This window comes from Bicyclus anynana, chromosome 4, assembly GCF_947172395.1.
Source record: "Bicyclus anynana chromosome 4, ilBicAnyn1.1, whole genome shotgun sequence".
NCBI classification, from domain to species: domain Eukaryota; kingdom Metazoa; phylum Arthropoda; class Insecta; order Lepidoptera; family Nymphalidae; genus Bicyclus; species Bicyclus anynana.
The window spans coordinates 2,391,845-2,410,396 of NC_069086.1; the positions used below are offsets into that span (position 1 = coordinate 2,391,845).

The following is an 18,552-nucleotide window of genomic DNA, read 5'->3' on the forward strand; positions in this document are numbered from 1 at the left end:
TAAACGTTTATAAGTAAAGAAAAAAACTATCTTCCAGAAATATTGTTTCAATATAGATTTAAGATATTAGAATTTAATTATTTACAGTTTGCGTAGGCTAATTGGATTGGTTTTAAGAATAGGTATCTTGTTTAAAGTTATTTATTAACGGTTTCTAAATTTTACTAATTAATGGTGTAAGATTAAAATGAACCTATATTAAATTTTCCCACGGAATCCTACACCCATGCTACATGGATAGTGCCGAGTTGGAGTTTTCAATGTGTTCATACTGTGACGATCGCGTAAACGTAAACGCGAATTTCTAAGAAATTGAAACAGTTGTGCAGTAGTGCCACTAGATGGCGCTGTTTCTATTCCTTAGAAATTCGCGTTTACGTTTACGCGATCGTCACAGTATGAAAACATTGAAAACTCTCACGATGTAGGAAAATTTGGGTCGATTTGTCGCTGATAACGACTAATACCTAAGTGCCTATAGGTATCGCAACTTAATTGCCAAAACTTCTAAGCGCCTTTCTGAAACTTTACTCCGTCAACTATCGTTGGCCATATAAACCATCTAAAATAATCTTCTGATCAAATCGTCATTTGTAGATATAGAAACCGTAAATAACTACTTCTTGACTTTCTAAAAGTAAATCTATCTCACACCAAATTTTGAAGAATAAAAACGATTTTCAACGATATATCACTATCATCGCGACGATAGACAATCGTAAGTAGGTATTTCGCAACTTAATATTCTAAATGAAAAATATAAGCAATTTCTTTGTCTTTAATTATTCGAAACGTTGAACGGATTCGGTGTCGAATTAATTAATAAAGTAAAATAATATTAATAATAATACTCTTTTACATAAAATGTGATCTCTTGTCTTTATTAATAATATGTAGGTGTAATGTTACCGCGTCGGTTACATGAAACGTGTGATGTGACATTAGAAAACTAAAGGTCGGAACACTAAACGACCTACTATTGAGACTATTTATTTCAAGCTAAGTTTACGTATCACATGAGGTACATATTATTATGATGAAACGTAAAAAAAGTTTTCATTTCTCTACAGCAAAATTACACTTGTAAGTATTGTAAAATTGGATTCATTAATCATTAGCGGACGTCGTTCGTGGTCCCTACCGTACTCCCACCCTACACCAACCCTACCATATCCCTACTCAACCCTACCCTAGCCTATTCCTACCCTACCTCTAACCTACCCCTTCCCTATCCCTATCGTAACCTACCGCTATCCTATACTGCCTCGTGTTCTACCCCTATGTCCGTCTCCTGGTTCTAAGCTACCTCTTCACTAATTTTTAGTCGGTCCAGCCGTTCTTGAGTTATAAGGAGTGTAACTAACACAACTTTTTTTATATATATATAGATTATAGATATAGATTTTAATTAAGTATTATAATAATACCAATTTTGAGAATTACTAAAATCTATTATATATTTACTTACTTCTTATATATTTACATTACCGACGCGGTGGCTCTTCCTTAAAGGAACTAGGATCTGCCTTATAGGTGTTTTTATAAATGTATCTCCAAGTTATTTCTATTTATACGTACTCGTGTCGTGTGTGAAAACGTGTGTCTAAACTCATATTTGCATATTTATTTATATATAACATGTATATATACTTAATAGGTATATATTAGTTTTAAAACGAGACGAATGAAAATATTACCTACTATATTAAATAATAACACACTTAGCTCTAAATATTTCGCCGCGTATCGCGGTAAATAATGCCTTAGAACTATTTTAATATAACAAAAATATACTTACAACTTTATAAAAAAAGTCATAATTTTGATCTTATTGTCATTATTACAGGACTATAATTTATACTATAATATTTATACCGATTTTTTTTTCGAGTTAATTATTGTAAAATAAAAGTTCACATCTGAAAAATTCGCATAATTTTCATGAATGTAAGTACATATATTGATACTTCTGGAAATGAATTGTAATGTCGTAGCACTGGAGCAACGCAACGGCGACATTTTAATATGAACCTAGTAGGTACATAATATCCCATATGACAATTTTAAAATAATAACCGTATACTATTTTTCATGTGGTATCTAAACATTGTACAGTCTATATTGCAATAGGTCCAAAAATTATTTTCTAATAGGTTAAATAAATATCCTCATTTTTTAAATACTTTAAAATTTTACCTATTTTAGGAAACTAAAAGAGCAGGTACAAATTTTAAAACTTGAATTTTATCTACTAAAAAAATATATAGATAGTTACCAAAATCTATTTGGTTACTACTTTTTTGTATTTTGCGACAATATAATAAAATTATAATTTCTCATTTAATTATTTGTTTGTTTCACATCAACTCATGGGAATGATCTAAAGTTATTACCACCATTGCCATATTCTAATCTGTGACTAAGATAAATACAATAGACGGGAAAAGATCTTTCAAAATATTTCTTATTTATAATAAGTATTCTGCTAAATATAGGCACTTACCCATTATGTTTTTATTTATAAATACAGAATAGCCGAAAGTTTGCTCCAAAGCTACATTTTTAATACGAATGAGTGTTTCGAAATAACAAACAAACAAAACCACTAGAGCTCAAAGCCCTTTTTTTTCAACGAGTGCGTGGAGGATGTTGAATTTTTATTATTTGCATTAAATTGAAAAAATCCATATTTCGTAATTTACCTATCTACAGTAAAAAATATTATGTAGGTATGTTACTCGTTACTCGTTTAATAAATTAAACCTTAATTTCCTAGTGGTTAAACTTAAATAAAACTTGCGAATTTTGATAATAGTATAAGACTTTTTAACTTTATTTCTTCAAAGCACAGAATATAGTTTACTGCATAATTACGGGTATATATTCAAAAATAATTAAGACTTTATTTAACTGTTGAAGTATACTCATATCAATTAAGTAGTTAAGGACTTTTATAACGTTCGATACTTTATTGATATTTTGATGTTTGGCAATTTGAAGCAATAAAGAATCGAGGTTTGTCTCCTTTGTCTCAAATTAAGATTATCGTAGGTATTTATTTTGTATGTCACATCTAGTCATTGAAACAAAATATTTTTTTTAAATAAACATTTTCTTAAATTATAATATTCCACCTTTTCATTATATGTATATCCTTGTAAAATACATACTTAATTTAATGTGATAATATGATTTTCTTTATTTTATGATTCAACCGAATTTTCTAAATAAAACAGGGTGTATGTAAAATTTTGTTATACACGAATAAAGTTAATGCCGCACCGTATAAAAATATTTATAAATATTAGTGTATTTTATAAATATTTTTATGTAACTAAATTATTTATACTAAATAGTTTAACTACCGTATTTTCTTAACTAGTTTAGCCACTCTTGGTTTTAGCTCTTTTGAGCTTTTGTATACTGTACTGTACCCATGTTAGTGTGTTATGATACGAATCCTAGGTGGATACATTTATATCTTAGGATGCTTAAAATTAACATCGTGCAAAAGAGAATTCGAATAAAAACAATTATAAAACACAAAATAAAACTAGTTGTGAAAAAACCACAAATCAGCGGCATTAGATTCGTTTATGTACAGCAAAATTGATTAAACCCGGATTAAATTATTATTTATATTTGAACAATTATATTGCAAGACTGACTCTTTAAATTGTTTTTATAATTAAGTTATTATATTTCTGATTCACTGGATACTAAACAATACATGTTAAAATAAATGTTCTTAATAAACAATGTACTTATCACTTTTAATTAAATTTTCATTTCATATTATTTGAAATAATATTATTGTTTAATCATCGCATGTATATGCTACGATTGAAGGAAAATGATTGGAACGGTTCATTGGAAAGCGATAAGAATGCTACTTAAATTCCAGTTCAAAAAATTCTAACCCTTATGAAACACATTCACCACGTCATAATCCGTCTATCTTTTTCCTTTAGTCTGAGTCTGTACTTTAGTATTTAAGTTTAGTACTGCTCAAACATATAATTTAAGGTTTTTTTATCGTTGTGATTGAATACGAATAGTTTGTTTTATTCGGTTAATAAATATTTTTTCTGTAGATAATTTTAGGCAGCAAAATAAATAGTTTAGTTAGACCAAATCGTGATTTAGTGAATTATACGATTAGATACATTTGACTTGTAAGACCTTCTCTCGTAATTTTAGTAAAATATAATTTTTAATCTACATTCAAATCACTCATTGAGCTTTATACACAAGCAGTTAGCAGTCTGCTGTGTGTCCAAATGTGTTTATGTACGAAATTATTCTATGAAGATAATTTCACGCATATACCTACTGATAGTCTTAAACATAGGTTCTCAACGTGGGTAACAATGGGCGTTTTAGAGTATCTGGGCTCAGCCAAGGTCCCAAAATAAAAACAGCCCAGAAGGGTAGTAGGCAGATATAAAAGAGGAATACTCCTAAAACAAGAGGTATGAATTACAATAAAAACGTAAAAAAATAAGTTAATTAGACGTACTAAAATTGGATGATATAGAAAAATTTTAATTTTCAAATAGTTTTTTTAAGAGCACAATAAATTCAGGTGAAGTAATATTACTTAAAGACAAAATATAGTTGAGAACCTGTGGTCTAAGAACTTCTGAGGGCCACAATTCGTCTTTGTATACAGTTGTGTTTTCCAGTCCCATCAATATAATTTATAATTATACAATAGTTTACATTGATTTGATTTAGAAGCATCGACAATCTTTGAAAAAAAAAGTGTTAAAATTCTGACTATCACAGGGACCCCGTCTATGACGATTTTTTGGTTATCGTTTTAATTAGATTTATTTATATTTATTTTTGTTATCTGTTCTGCATTTATTTATTAACGAATTTTAATGATATTTGTACTAAGTCATAATTTAATATTGTCTCGTGAGGTTGAATAATACTCTGAATTGAATAAAATTATTGTCTATTTTTCTCTCAATATTTATATTTGGGAAATTCAATAAATTATACTGTTACTCATTTTATGTGTATTTATTTGACACTAACTGTTCATACCTACCACATGAGGTTAAATAAGTTGATGGGTTTATTTTGATATTGTTCGATTCTCTCAACTAACGATGACTATCAGTATTAATGTGCCTAGTGGAAAGTTTCAATGCTTTACTGTGACTATCGCGTAACCGTAAACACGAATTTCTAAGAAATTTGAAACGGTTGTGCAGTAGTGCCACTAGATGGCGCTGTTGGATATTACCTCTGCCTCCGATTCCGGAGGGTGTGGGTTCGCATCCGGTCCGGGACATGCACCACCAACTTTTCAGTTGATTTTAAGAAATTAAATGTCAGGTGTCTCACACGGTGAAGGAAAAACATCGTGAGGAAACCTGCATACCATCAGAAAATTTTCTTAATTCTGTTGGTGGTGGTTGTGGTGGTGATGGACTATTGACCTAACCACTCTTATTCTGAGAGGAGACTCGAGCTCAGTAATGAGCCGAATATGGGTTGATAATGATGATAATGAGGTAGGTCTGGACTTAAAGTGGACCATTAAAAACAAACTGGAGATGATATTTAAACAACGTATTACTTTATGTAACTACAATGGGTTTAAAAATTAAAATTTTAAGAAATAAAAAATTACTCAACGGTACAAACATTTACTTAAAAGAAGACTTTACCTCTAAAGTTCTTCAAAAGAGAAAGGAACTGCAAGAAGAATTTATTTCTAGAAGACAGCAAGGCGAAAATATTATTATGAAATACGATAAAATAATATCACTGGGTAATAATAAAAACTATACTAAAGATAAAGTTATCAACCAAGAGAGTCCGAAGTCGCGAAGCAACAAAAGGAAGCCACTTTCTTCTCCCGAAACTCTACCGATGCGCAAAAGTACCTATTATGCTCATAAAAAGAGTAAAACCATTGACTCCTATATGACATCAAATACTACTCTATCGAGCTCTACAATAGTATCGCCTCGAACTTAGCAACGAAAGGCCTCTCTCCTTCCAATATATAAAAACAGTATAACAAACAGTATCTCTCCCAAGCCGGCTGGCCTCCGAGGGAGCAGTAGACCTTCACCCTCCATCCAACATCACCATCTATATTACATTGCTACATTTAATGTGAGATCTCTTGTAGGAATAGGCCGCCTAGAAGAATTAGAACATGCCCTACAAAATATCAAATGGGACATATTAATAATATCGGAAGTTAAAAAAGAAGGAACACATATCATAGAGCATGACGAATACATATTACTTTACACAGGAAAGAAAAGTGGAAGTAATGGGGTAGGATTTATGGTAAAAAAGAAGTTTAAAAATAACATAATTGACTTTATGGCAATTTCTGATAGAGTCGCTAGATTGGACATACACATAGAAAGCATTTCAATGAGTATCATACAAATCTACTCGCCAACTGAAAATTCATCTGAAGATGAACTAGAGTGTCTCTACAACAACATTGAATTGGCCCTCGAAAATACTCTATCGAAAACATACTTAATAGGAGACTTCAATGCCAAGATCGGGTATGCCAACTCAGAGGATAACACTGTTATGGGCCCATGGGGATATGGAAATCGAAATAAGAGAGGATCAAGACTTATTAATTTTTGTTTTGAAAACCAACTCTACATAATGAATAGCCACTTTAAAAAGAAACCAAAACAAAGATGGACGTGGAAATCGCCTGATGGTCGTACATTTAATGAAATAGATTTCTTTATTACCAAAAGTAATGATATATCCTGCATCCGTAACATGGAAGTAATTAACACCTCACACCCAACTGATCACAGATTAGTCAGAGCTACTCTTGCCATTACAGAAAAACATCGCAAGCACAGAAGAATTTTTGGAAAACATCAGTCAGGATACCAGCCAATTGAATGCGAACACGTAAAAAATGCCTTCACAGAACTATCAAAAACACTAGAAACTACAAATGACATACAAAAAACTTATACAAATCTAATAAATACAATCCGAGAAAGCATTAATACATTGCCGGATAGAAAAACGGAAAATCGAATTCAATACTACGTGACAGATCAAGTGAGAAAAATGATTTCAGAAAGAACAGAAGTCAAAGGAAAATTATTTAAAACAGACTCTGAAAGAAATCGTTTAAAATATCTTTATAAAAAAATTAGAAAATCCTTAAAAACTAACAAAGAACACTACAAATTAAAGATATTTGAAGAGGAATTGATCAAAAGGAGATCTGTAAAACGCGGAAATAAACGTTTAAATAACACGAAAGAGTGGATACCAACTTTGAGAAACTCATCCGGCGCCACTACTACAAACAGAAACACCATTATTAAAGTAGCTACCGAGTTTTATCAAATTTTGTACAAAACGCCAGTCGAAATTGTAAATAACTCACCAATAAGAGATAAGAATATAGTTGAGATCCCTGTATTTCTCGAAAGTGAAATCCGGCGCGGAATCAATTCTTTGAAGTGTATGAAAAGCCCAGGAGAGGACAACATAACAAACGACACTATCAAAGCAATTTCCGAACCACTGACTCCTATATTAACCGAACTATTTAATAACATTTTAGAACAAGAAAAAATACCAGAACAATGGGAAACCTCAATCATAACCTTACTTTATAAAAAGGGAGACCCCCAGGAAATTAATAACTATCGGCCCATTAGCTTATTACAAGGGTTATATAAATTATTTACAAATATAATACTCTATAGGCTAAAGGGAGAGTTTGAGATCCACCAACCCCGAGAACAAGCAGGTTTTCGAAGAAATTACTCTACCTTGGACCATATTTTTACTCTTCGTCAAATCATGGAAAAATATGTAGAGTACGGAAAAACTATGTATTTAGCATTTATTGATTACTCCAAAGCTTTCGATTCCATTTTTTATGAATCCTTGTGGAGTGCTTTGAGGAGTCAAAACGTTGCTGAAAAATACATAAATATCCTTAAAGAAATCTACACGAAGAGTAAAGCAATAGTGAAACTTGAAAAGAGAGGGAGACCTTTTGAAGTAAAGCGAGGAGTAAGACAAGGGGACCCAATTTCGCCCAACCTTTTCACGGCTCTCCTAGAGTACATCTTCAGAAAGTTAAAATGGACCGGTTTAGGATTAAGTATAAATGGAGAATGTTTAAGTAATCTTCGCTTCGCCGACGACATAGTTTTACTGGCAAGAAGTCACGATCAGCTTGTACATATGATTAATACTTTAGATTCCCGCAGCCGAGAGTGTGGCTTACAAATGAATTTAGAGAAAACTTGCGTGATGACAAACAGTGACCGATATAAAGTTTCAGTGCAGGACAACGAGATTAAATATGTGGATGAGTATGTATATCTAGGTCAGAACATATCCTTCAAAGGACATTATGTCGATGAAGTCGATAGGCGGATCAAAAAAGCCTGGGCTGCATACTGGTCCTTAAAACATATATTTAAATCAAATATGGATGTTAAATTGAAGAAACAGGCAATGGACTCTGTAGTAACGCCAACTCTTTTATACGGCTGCCAAACGTGGCCGATCACTAAAGAAATAATTCATAAAATACAGGTTTCCCAAAGAGCCATGGAAAGGAGCATGCTAGGCCTAAAAATAAAACATAAAATAAAAAATAAAATAATAAGGAACAGGACAAAAGTTATAGACGCGGCCAAACTAGCATGTCTCCTAAAATGCCGCTGGGCTGGACACATAACAAGGACAACGGACGGGCGGTGGACAGAAAAGGTATTGCACTGGTACCCACGTGACGAGCGCCGGTCGAGAGGCCGGCCGCGACGACGCTGGCGCGACGACATCGTAGACACAGCGGGGACCACTTGGACAAGGTTGGCGAGAGATAGAGATACATGGAGAAGGATGGAGGAGGCCTATGCCCAAAAATGGGCGTTCCAATAATTAATTGACATAATATTAACAATGACGAAGAATTTTTCTGACATAAAATATTTATTAACATTTAAAATTGAAATTCAAATCAAAATTTAAATCAAACTTATAATGTACAAATTGAAATTGACATGTTTAAAAATTAATACTAAATTTATTATGTATAATGTTTTGCAATTACTTTTATATTATTGGAAATAAAGGCTTTATTTATTTATTTATTTATTTTATTACTTTATTACAGCCTTTATTCTTTCCAACGATTGACATTTACCTAAAAGTTGCATCATTTCCGCTACACTCGGCCCTTCGTTCAGCCCACTCAAAACCGATCGTAACATTTTCATCAAAACCGGAAACTTAACATTATTTCTATCGGAGAAACTTCTCAAATTGTCTTTTATGGATTCCTGCTCAAATTTATCTAAACTCTCCAAATTATCGAGAAGCTTCTCAAATAAATTCTTGTTTATTTCCAAATTATTTGAGGGTAGAATCCACAAAAACGCTAATTTCGGTGAAATCAGCTCATCTATCTTGGATATTCTGGACGTCGACCAGTCTAATATACTTTTAACGTGTTCCTCAGATATATTTAATGATTCTTTTGGATATTTTTGTGTAACTAAACTTTGCACTTCGGCTATTAAACCTTTGGTTAGATTCTCGTCTTTCAAACGTCGTTTTATTTCTAAACGATTGCATTCTTCCAGTAAGTCGGGATTGAGGCGGCTGGGGTGAGAAGAGATTCTCTCTATTTGGAACTGAAATAAAAAAGAATATCTTATGACAAACTGACCAGTAGACTTAAGTCGGATTTACATTTGTCTCGGTATCATACGTTTTGTATATGTAGTGCAATTGCAAAGTACTCAACAAGGTGCAAGATATAGTCCCTTATCTGCAGCGCTCACTTTGCAATTGCACGTTGTAGAGTCAACATCTCCTGAGGATGCTCCGGTTTCGGGGTGAAACGTACGTAGAGAGTATTTTGTCGGATCTGGGTGACTTTGTCGCATGAGTTCGTCGGCTTTTCGCGGATAATAGCATAATAAATAAATCATTATACAATCATGACGAACTTCCGCAAAGTAACGCCTGCTTCTATCCAATATTTAAAAGACTATAAATAAAGGCGTAAACTCGTGTAAAAGCTCTCACCTCGCTGGCTAAGTCGTCCATAGTCTTGAGCCGGATGCCTTCCCCTGCCACGTGATTGAACCCTCCCCCTGACAGCGTTATGTAGTTCACTAGTGCCAAGGGATATATACCTGAAAACAATTTAACAAGGTAACTTGCCTTGTACTATGCAGAGTCCAAGAAACGGTTCATGACCTAATATTTATTGGAGTTTACTCCATAAGATTATCCGGTCCAGAGTGGAAGCGCATCGCCAAGGACAGAGAAAAATGGAAACTTTTAGAGGAAGCCTTTGTCGAAGGACAAGCTCTATAGTAAAGAACTGATTTTAATAATAATAAGTAGTTCAAATTATTAATTATTAAACTGGTATACATTAACGTCAGAAAATTACAAATGTATTACAGCAATAAAGGCTTATTTTATTTTATGTTACTCCATAAGAATCGATTTTTCATATACAGCCCTCGGTATGAAAAACATATGAGCATTAAAATTCGATGAACGATGAATGACAGCATTTAAGTTTTTGTGCGCAACCTATTCTGCGCACCTTTCACCGTGCCCTGCTGTTCCTCGGCTCGGTTTCACTTTTCAGGCGAGAGTATTGAGACATACATAGTGTATGCTACGGGGTAACATATCTATTTAGACAGTCGATCTGAAAGAGTAAATTCCATTCGTGCGTCGGAGCTGATACAGTTTTTTTTATGGGTAGATAGTAGATAATGTTACTAGCACTTAGTCTGGCAATACAAATGACGGGTAATTGCCTGTCGCTATGAACGTAGCTAACCATTAGGCGTTTTCCTTCCTAGCCATCGCAAATTCATAAATATGTATAAGATAAAAAGTTTCTGACCATCTTCAGTTTTATTTGAAAAGTATTTTTCTTTTATTTTTAAGGAAGAATAATCTCTCTGAAATCTCTCTGAAAAAATGGTTTGGTCGTTTGGTGCGTCCGACACGCCGAATATGTTAAGCTTGTAAAATGAACAACCATAGAGTTTTTTAGAGAATCGTTCTGATAAAATTGTTTGAAATCAAGCCTTGTACAAGGCATGGCAGCAGTACCGTACCTAGATAACTTTCCAACGAATCATCAATGTTACCTTTGTTCCTGTAATCTTCCACTGTGACGTCACTCTGTCGTTTGCTCAGTTTAGTGCCGTCCGCATTCACGATTAACGGCAAGTGGCCAAATTGCGGGGGCGTCCAACCAAAGGCTCTGAAAAAAAAACATGGATGATGACAATTTCTCAGAATTAGTTATCATACTCAAATCAATAGCAAGAATTAGAATATGCCTACATATGCATTGAAGCTGTTCAAATTATCAACATCATTAACAACCAATATTCGACTCACTGTTGAGCACGAGCGCCCTCTCAGAATAAGAGGAGATAGCCTAATAGTGCACCACACTGGATTGGCAGACTTCGCATACGATGAGAATTTAGAAATTCTCAGGTATGCAGGTTTCCTTGCGATGTTTTTCCTTCACAGTTTGAGACACATGACATTTAATTTCTTAAAATGCACATAACTGTAAAGACCTGCCCTGACCGAATTCGAACTCCTCCTAACCGAAGGCAAAGGTCATATCCATTGGTCTATCACGATTCACGGCTCTTACGGTTCACAATGGCGGGAAACGGACACTACGCTTTTGCTGTAGGTACGAATTAAAAACGTAGATGTTGTTAAAGTCCTGGACTTTGCTTGGTGTTTTTCTCTCTACCACGCGATGGACCCGGCGCCCGCACGGTGAATCCATGGAATGCTAAGATATTCGTCTCCTCTCGTTTTGTGGGCTTGATGTAAAACGTAATAAAAATTTATCCATTAAAAGCGGACGCTCGCAACTTCGTCTGCCCTTATACTTCCTCAATCCAGCCCTATCGCAAAATCCGTTCTTACCGGATACCTACTAACTATAGACTACCCTCTATTGTATGTCAAGCAGTTTTCGAGATTTCGTGATGAATGACCTTTCGCATTTATGTATATTAAGATGTAAGGATGCCACCGTTCGAGGCGTCTTATTGTGTTGTAGAAAGTGGAAAGAGGAAGATATTGGAGTATAAAAATATAAACAAGCAACACAATGGTAGCACAGTGTCCTCATTTACAAATCAACAAATATTCAGTAACCATCGCTTTTCAACAGCAGCGGCTCCTCTTACACTAATGACAAGTCTCCAACCAATGGAAAATGTTGTCTCTATTTCATCCCATCGCAATATTTTCGCTATTGGTTGACAATGTCTCTTACCGTAAGCCGTGCCATGATACCTAGGTCTACAAAAGATCTGTTGTTTGCCTAATTAAATATAAGTCCTAGGCTGACTTACTTATAAATCAACAAATGCTTGGTAGTGGAGATCTGCCACTCCACACCGCGCAGAACATGCGTGACGCCCATGAGCCGGTCGTCCACCACATTAGCAAAGTGGTAGGTGGGGAAGCCGTCGCTCTTCATCAGCACCGGGTCCCCTTCCACCAGTGACACGTCATATGCTATGCCACCGAATATTAGGTCCTCGAATGACAGGCAATCAGATGATAGCTGAAAGCAATAGTTTTGTTTGTACTGTTTGAGCTTACTGTGTTTATAAAAATAATTAATGGTTTATATATCACCCAACATATAAGTAAAAACGTGTTTAGTTTTTATGTTGTAGAAGTAAGTGCAAGAGGCAATCTCTCCACATCTCGTGGGATGACTAGGACAGTATTTTCCTTATACGATGGGTAAGGTTACATATTTGCATGTCCAAAGGCAGAGGAAACAATTATGCACATCCCACATATTAAACAGCAATTTAACATGTTCATAATCTACCATAAATCCAAGAATCACAAATATTATAAAAAAAAAACACTATATATTATTTGAGTTTCTTTTTTCGTTGGAAGAGGTTAAATTTGACTTTTTGTTTGTTATGATTTTACCTAATAAATACTCAACTTATTTTGAAAATCTTTCACCATTAAGAAGCTACATATATGCCGATTAACACCAGATATATTTTATTCCTATAGTTGGAAGTTTACATCGAGTTTCACGTGGACAAAGTCGCAGGCGTCCGCTAGTGTTAAATAAATGACTAACCTTAAATCTAATACAGTGAGGTGTTCCTGCTCTAATTTTTGCATCTACATCTTCTTTGGACAAGCTTCTACACTTGTTATCATACTTGGGCAGCCTCTGATGCTTCACAGCATCCCTCCTTAGCAAGTTGAGCCGCCTTTCAGAGCAGAAACACTTGTATGCTGAATTGTTGTCGAGAAGTTTGTTAATGTGTTCTCTGTAAAATTACAATAACCTGATATACTAAATGTGAAAGTAAATCTGTATGTCTTTCTGTCACTTATTCAAAGCCTAACTGATTGTGATAAAATTTGGTAAAGAAGTAAATTGAACCTTGGAGCAGAACTTGGGCTACTTCCCCGAAAATCCATAGTTCCTGCAGGAATAATAAAAAACAATATTACATGAATGAAGTCATCCCCTAGGATGAAATAAAAACATACATTTTCATCAGATAAAGATTTTTTTTTTGTGTTCAGTTACATCTATCAGTGCTCAGTCGCTTGACTATAAACTGAATTTTTCATAGCATATAATGTTTCTAGTTAAAGGTCACTCCATTAAGCGACTCTTCATGTTGTGGTCCTTTTTTCGGGTATTACTGTCCACCACATAATTCATCCACAGTGGATCGCTATAGCCTTTTGGTCTTACCAGGCGTGATAAGCAATATCAGATAAAGATAGATCTTAGAGTTATGTAAACTGTTGGGCGCTGTCATTATCAACCTGGTAGATTGCTTATAACAATAAGGCCGCCTTTGCATGCTAAGGTTAAATTAATCATTTGTAATGTTTTTTTGATTATTTTTGTATTATTCTGTTCAATAAAGTATTTTTACTTCTTCATTTACAATAGGTAACAGATACTTACCAGAAAAATAATGGTTGACTCAAAAATTACAATTATTAACTTACTGATATATATTGAGTCTCTCACTCTGCACGTAAGGGCCATACTTCCCGTCTTTTCCGGGCCCTTCATCATATTCAATACCAGCCCATTGCAAGTCATTTATTAATGCTTCCACGGACCCCTCAACTTTCCTCGTCTGATCTGTATCCTCTATACGTAAGATAAAAACTCCTCCGCGGGATTTTGTATACAAATAATTATACAAAGCAGTCCTTAAACCCCCTAAGTGTAAGTATCCTGTTGGACTGGGAGCAAATCTTACTCTCGGGGCAATAGTTTTTACAGTACGGTAGCAACCATTTCTAGGTAGTATAATGCGACCCAAAACTTTAATCCACATATTTATAACATATTTATAATAATGACTTAATTAAAATTCTAAATAAAATAACTTGAAAACAAATTAACAAAACAATAAGTAAGCTGTAAGAGGTTATGTCAAAGACTAATAAATAAAATTATTTTTTGGCTGACAATGACAATCAGCTGTGAGCTGATCTGACAGAGAGACCGCGGAATAGGTATGGTCCACAGACAACAAATGAAGGTATAGTCTTCGAGTGCATTACTTGGAACCGCAACTAGCAATTTAAAATACATTTTACTGAGATGTTTATTTAAAAGGGCTCTAAAATGTTTTTTTAAATAAACAATTTTAGTGTCTTTTATCTTATAGGAAAGGAAGAATTTTAATAAATATATAACCGCTATGTGTATAGCTACCTTAACGAAAGCTAAAGAAAAACTAATTTTTCAAAAAAAAAAACATCTATTTGTCTATGATTGTTGCTTTTCATTTTTAGTAATTTCGATGTCGAAACAAGTGTGAATTAGTGAAAGTCATTTGATGAATTAACATATAATTATTCAAAAATGGTTAGTGCGTATCCTTATCACGTTTATGTATATATTTTCTATTAGTGTTTCTAAGCTTAACATAATTTATTGGAGATTATTAAAATCTGTTTGACAGTTGACGAAACTAAGGTTATGACATTACTTACTGCGTTTTCTTTTCAGAATAAATTAAAATCATCACAGAGAGATAAAGTGAAGAAGTTCGTTGCCTTCACGCAGACAACGGAGACCACTGCGATATACTGCTTGGCTCAGAATGATTGGAAATTAGACTTGGCGAGCGACAACTATTTTCAGAACCCTGAAGCGTATTACAAGGACTCCGTGAAAACTTCAGTAGATAGGAAAAAACTAGAACAACTATTCAACAAATACAGAGATCAACAGGAGAACGATAAAATCACCGTCGACGGTGTTATGAAGTTTTTAGAAGACCTAAATTTAAGTCCAGAATCTATATTAGTACTTATCATAGCGTGGAAGTGCAAAGCGGCAGTGCAGTGTGAATTCACTAAAGAAGAGTTCATGACGGGCTTGTTCGAACTCGGTGCTGACAGTATAGATAAATTAAAAACTAAACTACCAATGTTAGAAATGGAAATAAAAGATCCCAATAAGTTTAAGGATTTCTATCACTTCACTTTCAATTACGCTAAGAACCCCGGCCAGAAGGGTCTGGATTTAGATATGGCTATAGCTTATTGGAATATTGTATTACGTGGAAGATTTAAATTTTTAGATGCCTGGTGTAAATTTCTAGTGGTGTGTATAATTCTTATTTTTTGTTGTTTCAATGCCTTACTAGGTTTATATTTAATTGGCTGGATTAAAATCCAGAAGGGTACAATCTCAGCCTGATATACTATTTTCTCAGCCACTCCTAGTTCCGGGATTGTGCTTAATTGGAGGGAATAAGGCTGTAACGTTTATATGTGGAAAAATGTAAGCCCACTTAAAAAAAACAAATTTGAAATTGAGTAAAGTAAAAGCCAAAAATAAATATTTTCTTGGGAATACCAGTTTCATATGATTTTTTGGAAATACATGATATAATATTTTTCTATCTACTCATGTACAAAACTGCAGACAAAATTAGGATGCTTACTTTTTATTTTATATTACAGGACAATCATAAAAGGTCAATACCAAAAGACACTTGGAACTTACTGCTAGATTTTGCTACCCAAATTGATGATGGAATGAGCAACTATGACGCAGAGGGAGCCTGGCCTGTACTCATTGATGACTTCGTAGAGTGGTGTCAGAAACAAGAACTCACAGCGGATAGTCTAAAGTCTTTAGAGCCTGCATCTGGCTAGCCGACAATTGACAGCTGCCAACAGTATGGAGCGAGAAATGTACACATTTTGTCTGCAGAGACAAACATCCATGAACACAACATCTTCAAGAAGCTGGGCTTGTTCATGGTACATCTGCTGTCTCGCTTCCTTCTGTACAGTCTGGAGCTGTGTGCAGTTGAGTGGATCGCAATCATTATAGTTTTTGATCTGTGTAGCTGACTAAATTGAGAAGGGACATGGACATCATCTTAAAAATAGAAGTCTTTAGTCTATGAACTAAATAGTGACTTGTTAGATCTGTTTACTGCAGTTGTTCTTAGTGACGTTTATAACAGGAGTGAAACATCATAGTGCAAACTGTACATAAAAAAAGTATAACACCATAGACCTTTTGGTGTACTGTGTGGGGTAAGACTTGATACTTGGTCTTGGAAGTTTTTCACTAACCAAAAGTAAGTACTCGAACTGTACAAAGCTCTGAGCTCTCGTCCGTTAGAATTAAATATGAATCCTAGAAATCCTGTTTCCTAATGAACTGTTTCAATTTAAAATTATTTTGCTTTTAAATTATACAAAGAATCGAAAAAATCAATTTAGATGTTTCAATCAGATTTAATATTTGCGTTATAGCATACTAATCTGTGAAGATAGTAAAATTAAGATGTAAATATGTATATAAAAATTATGATATTATTTTCTTTTAATAATTATTAAAACTTAGAACCTTATTTTATTTTATTTTGTGTCTGTCTTGCAACATAATTGTCAATCTTGTTAATTGTATAAATATGCCATTCACCTATTTTTTAAATGCTTTATATATTTATTTGTATTTTCAAATATTTTTCATGTCAGTGACATTTTAAAATTGATAAGTTAAAAACTTTGTGGCTTGTTTCAAGTTATGTATAAAATTGCAGCAACAATATAATACATTGTCAGTTACATTTGTTGTTTATCTACTAATTGGATATATTTTCCATTTTTAAAAACTAGTGCCTAAAGTTCTTATTACAATTTCATAGGTAACATAATGTAGTATTTTAAGAAATATTGAAACAGCACATACAATTAATATTATATCATTAACTTGGAAAAAAAATTGGATTGATTATAATTATTAGAAGAGTTTGTTAATATTATGCATAAATAAAATGTTGAATTTCATCAATTTTTTTGTATGCGACAGAATTCTTGTACTTGTTATCCCCTTTACTTGAGAACTTAATTGTTGGGTCATAATGTGGCGTACAGTCAGTGGCGTGCAGTTCATACATGCATTAAAGCACTGCATACCCTAAAAATGTTTTGTTTAGTGCTAATCCAATGCACATTTACCCAGTTTGGTTAAATTGTCTTACTAGTGCATACCCTGATCAACAGCCTTATGCACGCCACTGGGCGTACTATAAAACTACAAGGCCTTCCTTCTTAGAGCAGAGGGGTTTGAGATTTTCACCCACCGCAGTGCTAGTATGGGGACTGGTTAGAATAAAAGCATTTATAAAATTATCACAACCAGTGTATAAAAATAATATGTGCTTTGGATGTATTTAGCCTTGCATTCATTGCACCTAAGAGAAATACCTATATCCCCTTGAAATATTTACGATTTACTATGTAAGTAAGTATTAAGTTTAGGTATCTCATAAATAATTTTAAATACAATTTAGCAATTCCGGTTTGAGCATTTGAGACTAACAAATTCAAAACCCAGTAATGAAATCAACAGGACTATTCACTTAGTCGGTTACTTTCAGAAAATGAAAGCCACCGAACTCCTTTGAAATCTTAAATATATATACAGGAAGAAATTTTTTTAGTGCGGATATTTTTATATTTTGTACATAAACAAAATTTAATGATCACCTATTTTTTCTTTTTTTTTTAACTGAAAAATAACAAAATTATCGTTAGCTAAAGTTATTTACTTTTGAACAGAATTTTAGGGTCACCCTATTGTGCGTTTATTTTATTTTCGTTTGATACCTAAAGGACGTCACCAGATCACTTTTAAGCTGAATATATCTTGTTTAGTAATAATATGTACATTATTTTGTTATTTTAGAGACATAAATTAAAAAAAAAATTACATAAAATGTATCGAACTGTTTGTAGATTTATATTCTATTAATGATACAGAACCACGAAAAAAAATATCCGCAGTAAAGACCGAATCACCCTGTATATTTTTTTTCCATAGACGATATAACGAAATTATGTAAAAGAAATAGAATCAAGCTCCGCTTCGAAAACAACGAAGTTTGTGGATGCGATCAAAAAAGACGCTTGAGGACATCTAACATTTTGGTAAAGGGTCACTGATTT

The 18,552-nt window shown here is 33.5% G+C and overlaps 2 protein-coding genes across 2 annotated transcripts; one reads left to right on the plus strand and one right to left on the minus strand.

Moving 5' to 3' along the window:
* Positions 1–8,953: 8,953 nt before the first annotated feature.
* LOC112043221 (probable glutamate--tRNA ligase, mitochondrial) lies at positions 8,954–14,523 on the minus strand. The gene is made up of 6 exons (XM_024078538.2): positions 14,068–14,523; positions 13,172–13,367; positions 12,411–12,625; positions 11,169–11,284; positions 10,078–10,187; positions 8,954–9,680 (listed from the first exon to the last, which is right to left on the minus strand). The coding sequence occupies exons 1-6, from the start codon at positions 14,403–14,405 to the stop codon at positions 9,147–9,149; spliced, it is 1,509 nt and encodes a 502-aa protein (XP_023934306.2). The 5' UTR covers positions 14,406–14,523; the 3' UTR covers positions 8,954–9,146.
* A 269-nt stretch (positions 14,524–14,792) lies between these two features.
* Positions 14,793–17,391, plus strand: LOC112058091 (DCN1-like protein 1). The gene is made up of 3 exons (XM_024098777.2): positions 14,793–14,941; positions 15,086–15,685; positions 16,048–17,391. Exons 1-3 carry the CDS (start codon positions 14,939–14,941, stop codon positions 16,240–16,242), a joined length of 798 nt encoding a protein of 265 aa, XP_023954545.1. The 5' UTR covers positions 14,793–14,938; the 3' UTR covers positions 16,243–17,391.
* Positions 17,392–18,552: the final 1,161 nt, after the last annotated feature.